Source organism: Echinops telfairi, unplaced genomic scaffold (genome assembly GCF_000313985.2).
Source record: "Echinops telfairi isolate 266 unplaced genomic scaffold, ASM31398v2 ScPeMD7_23;HRSCAF=83, whole genome shotgun sequence".
Lineage (NCBI taxonomy): Eukaryota > Metazoa > Chordata > Mammalia > Afrosoricida > Tenrecidae > Echinops > Echinops telfairi.
This window is the reverse complement of record NW_022103920.1, coordinates 21,914,213-21,927,957: the sequence shown is the minus strand read 5'-3', so window position 1 is coordinate 21,927,957 and position 13,745 is coordinate 21,914,213. Positions and strand designations below refer to the sequence as shown.

Below are 13,745 nucleotides of genomic sequence, written 5' to 3'. Positions count from 1 at the left end.
AGCATGTTGTAAATCTTTTTACAAACACTGCCACCTAGTGGCTTCATGAAATCAGGCCTATCAGAGTTTGGTGTTACGTACTTCAGAATGAAATGTTATTTTTATATAAATAATGCATTAGAAAAATCAATCAGTAAAGCACTTTAGAAAACTAAGGACCTGAATATTGTGCTTTCTGAAATTAGTGTAAATTTGGATCATAATAATGTTTTGTAAGCTTGTGAAAAGACTAGAAATACAAACCCACGGTCCCTTTGCTGAAACTGTGTTTGGAATTCAGGAATCCTCAGATTTTAGAAAGGTAGTAAGGGCATTACTACCACACCTTTCAAGGAGCTGGGAAGTAGAACAGGATCAAATGTCTTAAGACTCACACTCAAGTGGGATAAAGACCATAAATAACCTCATGCCAGTTTTGGTCAGGCTTGGCTTCCAAATGAAATATTCTTAAATCATCCTTTTAAAAGAGTTCTGAAAACTGGAATTGCGGATACAAGATTGTGGGCTTATGTTACACTTAAAAAGGAATCAAACTCCTACATTATAGAGTAAGATGCAGTATTCTGTCATAAAATAGTAATATTTCAGAAATGTTTACCTTCAGAAATGTTTCACAAAAATGAGTAACAATTGTGGTAAACCTAAGGATTACTTTAAAAATTCATTATTACCAATGCATGGTATGCTAAATGTATGAATTCCATAGCATATTCAGGGGACCCAGTGGCATAGTAAGTTATTAAGCATTGTGCTGCTTTAACATTCATGTATTGATATTATTATATATCTATTAATCATATTCACTAATAATATTGATAACCACCATGACAAAACTATGCCCATTCCCCTCATATTAATCCTACTCACGCTGTTGCTCGCATCCCACCCAGTCATTGGGTGGGAGTTACAAAGATGATATTGAGTTTCTCCATATGATCTCTTTCCACAGGTACAGTTGATTGAATTCTTGTGCATCCCATGTGGCAACATCTAAGAGTTTAGCCACTTTATGTTGTGGAAACTTATTTTTAATAAATGTCATTGGCCTTGTAAAATTCTATCATGCAATCTGTTGTCATTTCTGTCACCGAAGCTAAATTTCAAACTTGAGCTGCTAACGCAAGGACAACACTTTAAAACCATCAGCTATTCAGGAGACAGACGGGGCTTTCTACTCTTGGAAACCGTTACTACCTTGGAAATGCACAGTAGTTCAGTGATTCAGAATCAACTCCCTGGCAGTTGATTTGGTTTTTGGAACCCTTCTTCTAGGAACACTATTGATAGAGTGGGTTATGACAACTCAGGTGGTGTGCAGTTCAAAACCCGCCAGCCACTCCGCGGGAGAAAGGTGAGGCTTTCTGTTCACATAGGTTTAGAGCAGTGGTTCTCCACCTTCCTAATGCCACGACCCTTTAATACAGTTCATGTTGTAGTGACCCCCAACCATAAAATTATTTTTGTTGCTACTTCATAACAGTAATTTTGCTACAGCTATGAATTATAGTTTAAGTATCTGATATGCAGGATGGATTAAGCGACCTGTGAAAGGGTCGTTCTACCCCCACAGGGGGCGTGATCCACAGGTTGAGAACCGCTGATTTAGAGCCTCAAAAACCCACAGGGGCCAGCCTGCCATGTCCTATGGGGTCACTATGACTAGAACTTACTAGCCGATAGTGAGGTTGTTTTAACTTTCTTTTCCAAACATCAGTGTTTTGCGTTTCAATCACCAGGAATTGTCGGTGCTTCATGATTGCATGTTTGGTCAATTTCAAACTTCAGATATTGGTAAAAATCTCTCATTGCTTTCCTTTTGCCGTTAGTGGTGGTTGCGTGAATTTGAGTTTTATGCCGTTACTGAGTGTTGGTGTTCAGGGTAGATGTTGAAATTCTCTCTGTGATGATTGATGAATGCCACGCCTGGGATAGTAGACCATTATTGGCCAATTCAAAGTCGCAGAACAATCCAGTTGACCTCCCTATAGACCCAACCTGAGTTTGGTCTGGGTGTAAGTATCTCTTACTTGTTCCATGACATAAACTTCTTCCCTGGCTTTTTGAATGTTGATGGGGGTCCTTTCCATCTCACTCATTATTTGTATTTTTGTCTTTATAACTGTTGACCCTACACCTCCTCTACTGAGCTTTTAATGGAACCGTCACCTGAAGGAAATGGGTATGAAAGCCTGAGAAGGACAGTCAAGCTCTCCTTGTCTTCATGTGCTCAGAGCACCTCTGAAAGGGTGGTTAGGGACTCACCTTGAAACCATCCCTGCTCAAGCATGCTGTAAACCACTTGCTTCCGGGTCCATGCCAACGGGTGAGGAGCCAGTTTGTCTGAGTAGAACTCTACTCCAGAGGGTTAATGGCTTTATTTCTAAAGCAGGTCTCCAGGCCTCTCTTCTGAGGCACTTCTAGGCAGGCTTGAGCCTCCAACCTTTCAGTTAGCACCAAGGTGCATTAACCGTTGGTACCACCCAGGATCACTCATATAACTGCTAGTAAATATTCACGCCAACATTTAGAACTGTAATAGGAGTTATAAATCATAAAGTCCCCTTCTTTCACGGTAACAGAAACGCACAGGCTAGGGAGAGGGTAAGCTCAAGTGGACGGTGCTGGAACCACGGGAACGGGACCCCTGCAAAGCAACTCTCCTGTCACTCGATCATTCCCTTGACAGCTCTACAGAGAGAAATACTGGGAACAGAGGAAAACAGATTTTCTCTTCTCATTCTGTCTCATTTTGCTCTCTTAGATGAGAGAGCAAAACACATCTGCCCACATGGACACATGAGCATAGAGGCATATAAGCAGTATCTCTGAAGGACAGAAACACCAGATTAATTTAACTGGTCATCAGTGTATTTAAATTTTACTTTACATGAACAAAGCCAAAGAGGTTAACCACAATTTAGTTTTATCACCAATTACTGTCACAATTTTGGCACTTTTAAATATTTTTGACTTGTACTAATTCACTGCAAGGAGTGATCTCTGAACTTGCTGACACAATAGCAATTAAGGATCCCTTCTCTTTTCTAGCATAACTGAAAAAGGTCAATGAGGTGTTGAAGTCAATACCACAGCTCTCCGCCTTTGGTTCCGGCCTCTGCTCTGAAGATTCGTAGCTTTTCCCATGCAACACATCAATCGTCCCTGTAAGCTCTCCATTTAAAGAGTATCATCTTTGTAACAATTTAAGCGAATGCTTTACCATCTAAAATTTGATTCATAAGTCCCTATTATCATAATTGTGAAGTAATCACTAATTTTAATAAGTCTCCTAAATGGCTTCTAATCTCAATTTCCTTGATTTTAAGGTGTTAGTACTACGGAAACATTTTAGTCATATAACAGAATATTTTATTATACCAGTTTCCCGTCAGCACAGTAAAATCACACAAGGAGGGTTATATTGGCCATTTCCACTGATCGGCAGGGGCCTCTTCCACTAAAGGCTCCCACGGTTTCCACTGGATCATTTTCCTCGCCAGACTTAGTTCCTTTTCCGCCTGTTAATACAAATGTTTTGAGAGATCATATTACCATCCTGTTCTAGAACTACTTATAGTGATGACTGGAAATGTAACTACCAGAAGATACTACTTTTAATACCTGATGAGCTCTTTCACTGTCTGAGGCTGAGCATTCCTTATCCTCAGTGCTACACAATCATTCTGAGAAAGAAGGAATAGGGGCACTTTTCATTGAGAGCCATCTGCTGTAATTAGAGTGCTCCCAAGTCTAGTTTGATGAGTTGTGAATATTGATCTATTTCATCATTAGCCTCTAGGTTCTCTCCGTCTATGGCAGTGGTTTTCAGACTTTAGTTAACCTCTCCTCACGCAGATGCACACTAGACTTAAAAAAATACAATTCTTACCCTTCTACCTTTATTTTCTAATGCATTTGAAAATAACTAGTCATATCCCACAAAACTGATTTCATGACCCACTAATTGGCCAAGACTCACAATCTGAGAAGCACTGACCATATATGAACTGCCCCATTACCATCAAGTCCATCTGACGTGCAGTGACCCTCTAGGAGGGAGCAAACCTGCACGGGGACTCTCCCAGCCGGCGATGTTGAGAGGCTGGTCTCTCTTTTTGCAGTCAAGTGGCTGCTGGGTTCAAACTGCCAGTCTTTTGCTTAGCAGCTGAGCACTGAACCATTAAGTTCTCAGAAAAATGGAATGTAAAGATAATGGGACTTTTCACACACTTTTTGAAGCTCTCACGTAGCACAAGTATGTTAAAACGTATTTGGAACCATTGCTGTGACACTCACTATAAATTATTCTCGTTAGGCACAAACTTGGTAGGTACTGACCAAACACAAGCCCACAGCCACTGCGTCAATCTGCCTCATAGGGACCTTATAAAGGATTCTGAGACTCTAAATTTTCAGAGAAGGCAGCCTCATCTTTCTACCGTGGAGGAGTTAATAGGTTTCAACTGCTGTCTTAGCAGCCCAAAGTCTAACCCACATATGGACCAAGAATTTTACTCACATAAAAAGACATTTCAATTAATAATTTTACATCAAAATACTGCTCTTAACGAAATACTCAGAACAAAAAACAAAAAAACCAAAGGTATTTTTATAAACATCTGTAATGTTACTGAAGTATTTTTATAACAAAAGTTTCTATTAAGTAAAAAGGTCTTAAGTATTTGGGATACAGTAAATCAATATGGCTCTTCTAACTCTGGTCTTTGTTAACTTCTATAAAATGACTTCTGCATCTTGGGTCTGCATAAGAGAAGGTGGGAAAGATGCCAACAGGACTATGTGATTCATTTGTGAGTGATTGTTAACAGGGCTAAATGTGCTTGCAAAAACTTGGGATTCTTCAGTTTTGCCAGACTGCTGTGTTTCAAAAACGCCAGCTCAAGAACTCTGATGGCATAGTGGTTACATGTTGGGCTGCTAACTCCAAGATCAGCAGTTCGAAACCACTAGCCGCTCCTCAGGAGAAAGTCCTGTGAAGAGTTACAGTCTCAGAAATGTACAGGGGCAGGTCTACTCTGCCCTTTAGGGTTGCTATGAGTCCGCATCAATTCCATGGCAGTGACTTTGGGATTTTTGAAGCTCAGCAAGTGGAAAGGGGGAATCTCATTGTTATCAAGAAAGAAGAACCAGGAATGGAGAGCATCCTGCGAACTGAGATTGCTATACTTTGAACTTCCTCTATGATAACCCCTGGAGCTATAGTTGAGCACCTTCAAGGCTGAGGCTTACAGCAAGTTGACATGCCCTTTGGGCATTTATCAGCAGCACTAAAAGAGCTCTGCTTATCACTGGCCAAGCAAGGCAGAGGCCAGGGTGGCATTTGGCTGAAAGGCTAAGTACCAGAGAATTGTCTCTGCAGGAATGGATAAAAGACTGTCCTAACCAAGGAACTGTATTCTGAGTATTTCTGATTTTGAATTGTGGTCTATTCACTTCCCTAATAAACCCCATTACCGTGAGTATGGTGTGTGAATTCTGTGTGGCCACTGCAATCATTTTTAGAATCCAGCTGTGTGCCTTGGAGGGAGGGTGCTGTCAGAATTGGAAAGACTGTTGGAGGGTGAAGGTATTTGATCTCTGCCTCATGCAACTGATGGCAATGCTCTCCCCCTTGGGAAGTGAGAGGAAAGTCAGACAGTCTCACCCCCATTCCTGTTCTTAGATCCCTTGACTCAATTCTTATTTTCTAGGCTATCTACCATATTTCAAGGGGCCCAGGTGGTGCAGTGGGCAGGGCACTGAGCTGCTAACAAGGTCTGAAGATTAAACCCACTAGCCATTACACGGCAGAAAGATGAGGCCGTCACTTCCATATAGATGTACAGTCTCGAAAAGCCAGAGAGGCAGTTACACTCTACCCTACAGGTCACTAGCAGTGAGTTTGAGGGTTTCTTTTCCTATCATGTTTCACTTAATAAATGTCGCTCTGTTGCATATTCAGCTCTTAAAATTATATAAAGTAAACAAGGAAAAAGACATTGCTTTCAAAAATTTATACAAGATAGCTAGTTTTAGCATGTAGCCTGTGTTAGTACAAACCCAGCCCAATAATGATAACCTATCTAAATCTAAGGCAAAGAAAAATGTTAATTATGACTACCTTAAACTAATAACTTATGCTAATTAATACAAAATATATGTATATGCATTTTATATAAAAATAAAACATGCTGGATATTATGGAATTATTATTCAAAACAATTCTTTTCCTAGTTTACTAATTTTTTTAATGATTTTATTGGGGACTCTTACAGATATTATAACAATCCATAAATCAATTATATCAAGCAAACTTGTAAACTTCTATGCAAAAAGACAGTTGCCACTGTCTTTTTCAAAAGAGCCTATTAATCTCTGTTGCCTATTTAGGGGCAAGAGGAAAGAATAAAAATGGAGACTAAGCAAAATTAAAACCAGTTTATGGTTTTTCCCCCCCTTATATACTCTGTGGCTAAAGCAAGAAGGAAACAAAGGTTTGTAAAGAGTTCAGAGTAATTTTCAAAATGTAATTTAGAACATTCATAATTTTCCCAATAAAAGTCTTCCTTTCATAATCAAAATTAAACTTTATCATTTAATAAAATTATTTGTCAGTGCTAATACTTGTGGGATAAAATACAATTAAGCTCTCAAATTTACTTTACAAATAAAAGTTGCTTTTTTCTCCAGTGAATGTTAATGTGGCCAAAAGTTCCAACAACCAAAAATAAACATACAGTTTAAGTTCATGATTCAAGGTATCTGTATTTTTCCATAATTAGAAATATATCAAGATTTTATGCAAATCAGCACTGTTATCTACAAAGATAGATTAAAATACAAGTAATATTGTGCTAATTTAAACTAAAATAAGACTAACAAGATTTTGATGATTAAATTAAAGGAGTAAATTCTAAACTTCTATGAGAAGCCTCATAAACACAGGTTATCGTCAATGAAAGACAAATTATCTGACAGAGCAAACATATTGGGTGTGTTGGCCTCTCTTTATGTATTTATGCTTTTTAAAAAAAAATTGACACTTCCATATAAATAAAGTTACTTTTCCTTCCTCAAAAGTCTGTTTTGTGCCTCTACATAAAATGAGCATCTCCTATTAAAAACATTAATATATACAACTCTTTTCTTTACCTGTAAAATCACTTCCTCAATTTGTCCACCCTGAAGTTGGGCTTCTAATCTTTTAACATCAGATTCCTATAATTTCAAGAAATTAAAAAAAAACAAAACATTTAAATAAAGCATATCTCATCTTTCAAATCTCATAGTAAATATTCATTTAAAAACAGCACTTAAATAATTTGCCTTTTATCAATATTCTTTTTTTTTCAATATTCTTAATAATACCAAATATGTTGTGAACTTTCATTTCATTTCTCCATTACATTATTACTCTGTCTTAACTTTAAGCCATGTACAATATTAGTGTTAAATGCTTACTGACAAGCTATCCAAAGGAAATATGATGCCTAATTTAGCCTTTCTAAAACACAGAACTAAAAAATAATCTCTATATACCACTTCACATCACTTTATTTTTCATAGCATGTCCTATACTTCCTAAATGCATTAGCACTAATTATGAATAATTTCCGATGGCCCCGAAGTTGCACTCCTAGGTGTAGATGTGTATCAGAAATGCCTAGTAGGTTAACCGAACAACATTCAAGAATGCTCATAATAACAAAAAGCACTATAAGCCCAAACTAGAAACAATCCACACAACACCCTCTAAGAGAATGGATCAACAAATTATGATATATGGGTACAGAATACAATGCACAATTAGACTGTAACTCAACATGAAAGACTCTCACATGTTATATTCAGCAGATGAAGCAACACAAAAGAGTAAGTGAAGTTTAAGAACAGGTCAAACAAACCTATGTGCTGGCAGTCACAAGAGGAATCACCTTTGGAGGACTAGTGCTTTGGAGGAGGGAGAGCTTGAGGGTTTGTGGAAGTCCATAGAACTCTATGATTTCTTACTATTTCTTTTGATATGTTATATGTTTAAAAATATTTTTGAAGTTGAAAGTAACCAATGCTAATTAGTATAACATGGTACCTACCACATTTAATGATACTAATTTATTTCCTGGTAAATTAGGCTTTCTTATCTACGGAGACATGCATCTGCATTATCATGTACAAATGGAATGAACAAACCCAAAACCAAACCTACTGCTGTTGAGTTGATTACAACATATAGCAACCCTACAGGACAGGGTACAACTACTGCTGTGGGTTTCTGAGGTGGTAAATCTTTATAGGAGCAGAATGCCTCATCTTTCTCCTGCAGAATGGCTGGTGGATTCAAACTGCTGATCTTGCTGTTAGGCCAACACATACAGCATCGCCTGTTGGGTGACGCCTAAAGCAGCTCTAATACAGTGGTTATCGCTCAGCTGGAAAACAAAAAGGTCAGGGATTGGAATCTACTGGCTACTGTGCTGGAGAGAGATGTGACAGTCACTTCTATATGGAATGAAGCTTGGAGGCCCTATGGGACAGTTCTACCCTATCTTCCATGGTTGCTATGTTTAGGGATCAAGGCAACAGCTAGAGGATCGATGTTAATAATTTGTTTGTCTGTTTATAAACCCAGCATGCTTCATCTTAACTACTAGAACTCCTTAAGCTAATTCTAGGAGAGGGTACTGAAATATCTTGGGTCAGATATGGACTTTTCAAGTAATAAAAGATAATGACAGTACTTAACATTGGATATAAAAGAGAGAAGTAAATAGGGCAATGAAGAAGAATGTAAGGATGCAGTTTTGGGGTTTTTTTTTTCCCCTTTTTGTTTTAAGATGAGAACAGGCTAGATAGAGCTTGAGGTTATAGCAAGAATGCAAATAAGATGGGAGAGGCTAAAAAGATCACAGAGGATGATGACTGAATGGGAATAAAGTCACTGAGAATGAAGGCAGAGGAAGAACAGCCAAGAGTCCCTGAAACTACTGCCGAGGGTAATCTTCAAAACAAAACCCAAAAATATCTCCTGATGCCTCTTAAAAGCAAACAATTGTTTAGTTTCACTAGTGTTAAAAAAAAAATCCCTTTAAACCGTAAGATCTTTAATATCTATATGGGATCAAATTGGCAGCAGTGACTAGACAGAGCAAGACAGGAACGTGAGGAGGAGGTGGCTTCTTGTGAGTGCAGACGAATGACACCGGAAGGAGGGGAGGAATGGCTGCACAACACGAAGGCTGTAATCGATGGAACTGGAGTAATATTTAAGAGAGCCACTTTATAAAGGAAAAAAAGAAGCTTCTTCGTAATGAGAAAAAACACAAAGGCCATTTTTCTTACGGAAAACATAAAATCAAAGGGAATAGGCACATTCCCTTTCATCTGCCAATTTCTCCCAGAATTGCTGAGCTAAAAATAAAAGATCCAGATCAGATTCTAGTTTTGCTATATCCTGAAGAACACGTCTCCTTTTTTTTTTTTTTGGGGGGGGGGGGAGCCGGGGAGGCTAAAGTATATGTTAATGTAAGAAGCATGTATCAATTATGCATGCAGGTATTTCCAGGGCATATGAACACTACTTTGGATAATTATAAAATGTCTTTAAAATAATAGTATGAAATTTTAATGACAGTTCAAAAAAGTATGGTGATCAAGCATATTGTATACAGTGAACCCTCACCACTTCGCGCTTCGACTTCCGCGGCTTCACTCTATCGCGGTTTTTGCATAACAGCACCCACTGCCTACACCCGCTCCTTCAGAGGAAAAAGACAGCGACCCACCTGTAGAGTACATCCCTTAAGTCATTTCATAGGCTATTGATTACAGTATTTGTAAGGACTATGTATAATAATACTGTATGTGAAATATGTAATACTGTAAACTAGATGCCATAAATAATATAATAAATAATAAATGATAATTGTAACGTCCAAAATGTTTTACTGTATTTTCCCTTTTTCGTTTAATAAATTGGGTAATACGAGTGTAATGGTGACTAAAGGGTGTTTTTTCATGTCCTCTATGCTCTAACTACGAAAATATTTGATTTACAAATAAGGAATCCTACTTCGCGGAATTTCATTTATCACGGTAGGGTCTAGAACCGATTAACCGCAATAAACGAGGGTTCACTGTATGTTTCTAGATAAGGCCTTTGATAATAATTGAAATTTATGAGTAATTAGGAGCACTTGTGGCACAGTGGTTAAGTGCTCTGCTGCTATCAAAAGAATGGCGATTCAAAACCACCAGCCACTCGATAAAAGCTGTAGCAGAGTCTGCTTCCATTAACATGACAGTCTTGGGAGCCTTGTGGGGCAGTTCTACCCCATCCCATACGGTCGCTATGATTCAGAATCTACTCACCGGCGCACAACGGCAAGACAACCCCAAGTGTTCCTCCTCGTTTGGCCATGAAGCTCATTCAAAAATAGTTATTTCAGTTTTCTTTAAATACAATACAAAAGATTTTGTTTTGCTTTATTCCTCTCTACTCTGAGACTCCAGGAGAGAGATTAAGGTTGATATCTCTATAGGTAATATGGAGCCCTGGTGGTGTGGTGATTTCAAGTTGGACTGTGATCTGCAACATCAGCAGTTCTAACCCACCAGCTGCTCCAAGGGAGAAAGAAGGGGCTTTCTACTCCTGTAAACAGTTAGTCTCAGACACCCACAGGGGTGGTTCTACCTTGTCCTACAGGGTTGCTATGTGTCGGCATCCACGTGATAGCAGTGAATTTGGTAAGAAGCAAAAGAATGATACAAAATGCGAAAGGGAAGAGAGTTAAAAAGATCTTCAAAGCAGGGACTCGGTCTCAGTCTTATACCACAGTATTTAAGAAGGTCCTGCATAGACAAGGCACTCAACATACAGGAACTGGCTGAATAAAAGTGAGAAAATAGAAGAACCATGAATGTGAGAGAAAAAACGCAGATTATGCAAAAACTAAACAATTGAATTTTTTGCAATGGGTACCAGAAACTAAAGAGAACAAATGCAAGTTAGCTACTTACCATTTTAACCATATTCAGCTTCTCATTTGTAATCTCTTCTGTATACTTTCTATATGCCGCATTTTTAGGGATTTGATCAAGAACATCAAGGATCTTTGTGTATAATATTCTTAGTCTCTGAGAAGACAAATCAGACAAGTTTCCACCCATTAAACATGGAATATTTAATGAAATAAAAATGTATTAAAGATTTTTAAAAAGACCCATATCTGTTTGTTAAAAAAGCATTTCTCCCTCTCCCTCTCCCTCTCTCTCTCTCTCACACACACATACACGAAAGGACTTCAAAAATTTTGTTGAGAAATTCTATTATGTTTTAATTCAATTTTTCTAAGAGCCTTCTGGTATGTCTCAGATGTCTACTAAGCAATTAAAAACACACCTTCCTAAGTGGAGAATCATTGTTTGACATGGAAATCTGAGTCATCATTGTATAGATGGTACTTAGAACCATCTATAGTTGAGTATAGTCATCAAGATCTATACAGAGAAACAATGCAGTAAAATCTTCCAAAACCTAACACACCACCATCAAGTTGATTCTGATTCATATCAGGGCTATGTAGGGTTTCTGAAAATATCAATCTTTACAGGAGCAGGCAGCCTCATCTTTTTCCCAGGGAGCAGCTGGTGAGTTTGAGCCCTAGGCTCAAGGTTAGCAATCCAATTCCTAGTCCACAGCATCGTTAGGGCTCCTTAATAAGGTTAACTAGTGAAAATAAAGTGAACTGAAAAGTGAGGTTATAAAGAATAACCTGAAAGAAGTTAAAAGTATATAGGAAAAAGAAAACAATAGACTGCAATGTCCAGAAATACAGTTTATGAAATAAATAGTACTTGATAGAGAAAATGTCAAATATGTCAAGTGTTGCTATTGGGCCACTTGAGGTGAGCAATGAGAATTGACCATTAGATTTAACCACATGGACGTCACTGTGACCTTGACCAAAGCAGTTCTCCCAAACATAACTGGGATGTGTTCAAGGGGAAACAGAAGATAAACTGGAGACAATTAAGTACCGAAAACGCTTTGGCGTGATTTATAAATGGGCAGACTTAGCTAAATAACGTGATTACTATTACATTAGTAATCACAAGGGAAGAAGAAGAATCAAGGGAGAGTTTGTATTTTAATGGAGAGACGGGGAAACTCACTAAATGGGAAAAACCAGTGATGCAATAAATGGGGGCAAAGTGCCAAAGCCATACCTTTAGTAGACCCAAGTATGAAATTTGAGGTACCCAGGCAAAAAATAGTGGGGAGGGTGTGGAATGCACAACAGAGGCATCGATTTGGGAGCTCCTTCACTAAGTGGATCATTGCCTGTTGGGCTGTTAATACACAGTCGCTCAGCAAGGGAAAGAGAAGGCTGGGTGCTCCCTACGAATTACAGCCTCGAAACCGTGGGGAGCAGTTCTACTTGGCCCTGCAGGGTGGGAATGATTGCACGGCCGAGGGTGGCCCTGGGCGATCCCAGAAATGAGAGTCGAAGGCAGGAAAACTCCACGGAAAAGGTGAGCAAGCAAAGTGGACTGTGAAAGAGGTCCTGGCAAGGCAGACGGGGTAAGATCAACGTCATGACTCTTGTCTCGCGACCAGACCCAGGGATGTAATTGTGTGCCCCCCAACATCTGGATGCCGGGGTAACCCCAAGGGCATTCACAAGGTCGTTGGAGTCTGGTCTTCTAGGGATCGCCGGAAGGCAGGAAGAAACGAGGTACCTACCTCTTGGGGGGTCTCACATACCGCCAATCCCACCAGGCCAGTGGTCTGTTCAAAAACAAAACACGACCCTGCGGTTACTACGGTACGGTTCCCACGCCCGTCCAGGCCACGGAGCGTGGCCGGCGGCCCCGAGACGGCCTCGGCTCTCCATCGCGCTCGGAGCTTCCTCGCCCAGCCGAACCCCAAACCGGCCACCCCAGAGGACAGAGCAGAACGGCGCCCCGAAGAGCACCGCCGAGCCCGAGCTCCCGGGGACCGCCCGCGGAAGAGGGGCTCTCGGGCCGACTCTGTCCCCAGAGCCCAATGCCAAGGGTGACCTCCACTCGCCTCACCTTCTTGAGCAGCCCCGCCATGACAGCGCCGACGAGCGGCCGGCGCGCGGCCCTCTGGGAACCTTGCTCAGACCCGCTCAATCCACCACCGAAGCCGCGGCTCCGTCACCTTGGAAACAGCTTGGCCCCGCCCCCTCAAGGCCTCCGCTCTCAAGTCTCACCCGCCCACCCGTAAAGGAAAGTGTCACATGCGCAGTGAATACACAAGCGTCAAAATCCGGCTTAAGGGAGGCAGTTGGGAGGCCTCTCTGTTAATGTGATTTATCATGGCGTGGTTCCTGCCTGTGACCTCTCTCCGGAAGGTTGAGGGAAACACTCCAAACTACCAATAATCAACACAGTCACTCTGAGAGCCTGCTCTTTGCTTAACCTTCAGGAGCTTTCTCAGAAACCTTCACTTAAACCAAACCCAAAACCCAGTGCCTACTTACAATGACCCTTTAAGACAGAGATGCCACTGGATCCACAAGACAGTCCATCCACTGGACTGTGATCTTCCTGAATTCAGCATTATTGCATGGCTGCGTGAGTCTAGAGAGGAATTTATGGACTAGTATTGGACATATGGGCTAATATTGGACTTATGGACTTGATCTGGACTGGGCACGATATTTTCTTAATGTACAATTACTCTTTTATGTAAAGCTCTTTCTTGCACACATAAATGAGTG

The 13,745-nt window shown here is 40.1% G+C and overlaps 1 protein-coding gene across 1 annotated transcript; it reads right to left on the bottom strand.

Annotated features, from left to right (window-relative positions):
• Positions 1-3,352: 3,352 nt before the first annotated feature.
• On the bottom strand, positions 3,353-13,134 carry NDUFA5 (NADH:ubiquinone oxidoreductase subunit A5). Its single transcript, XM_004707779.2, has 5 exons — positions 13,075-13,134; positions 12,743-12,787; positions 11,017-11,133; positions 7,153-7,218; positions 3,353-3,518 (listed from the first exon to the last, which is right to left on the bottom strand). Exons 1-5 carry the CDS (start codon positions 13,093-13,095, stop codon positions 3,417-3,419), a joined length of 351 nt encoding a protein of 116 aa, XP_004707836.1. The 5' UTR covers positions 13,096-13,134; the 3' UTR covers positions 3,353-3,416.
• Positions 13,135-13,745: the final 611 nt, after the last annotated feature.

What these genes read in the sequence shown, in the direction of transcription:
- NDUFA5 (XM_004707779.2), bottom strand. Translation starts at nt 13,095, where the DNA reads ATGGCGGGGCTGCTCAAGAAG. An exon ending in AGCTGAATATGGTTAAAATG is followed by an intron (nt 7,219 to 11,016) that starts GTAAGTAGCTAA and finishes TTGAAATTATAG; the next exon opens with GAATCTGATGTTAAAAGATT. An exon ending in TTGAGGAAGTGATTTTACAG is followed by an intron (nt 3,519 to 7,152) that starts GTAAAGAAAAGA and finishes TTGTATTAACAG; the next exon opens with GCGGAAAAGGAACTAAGTCT.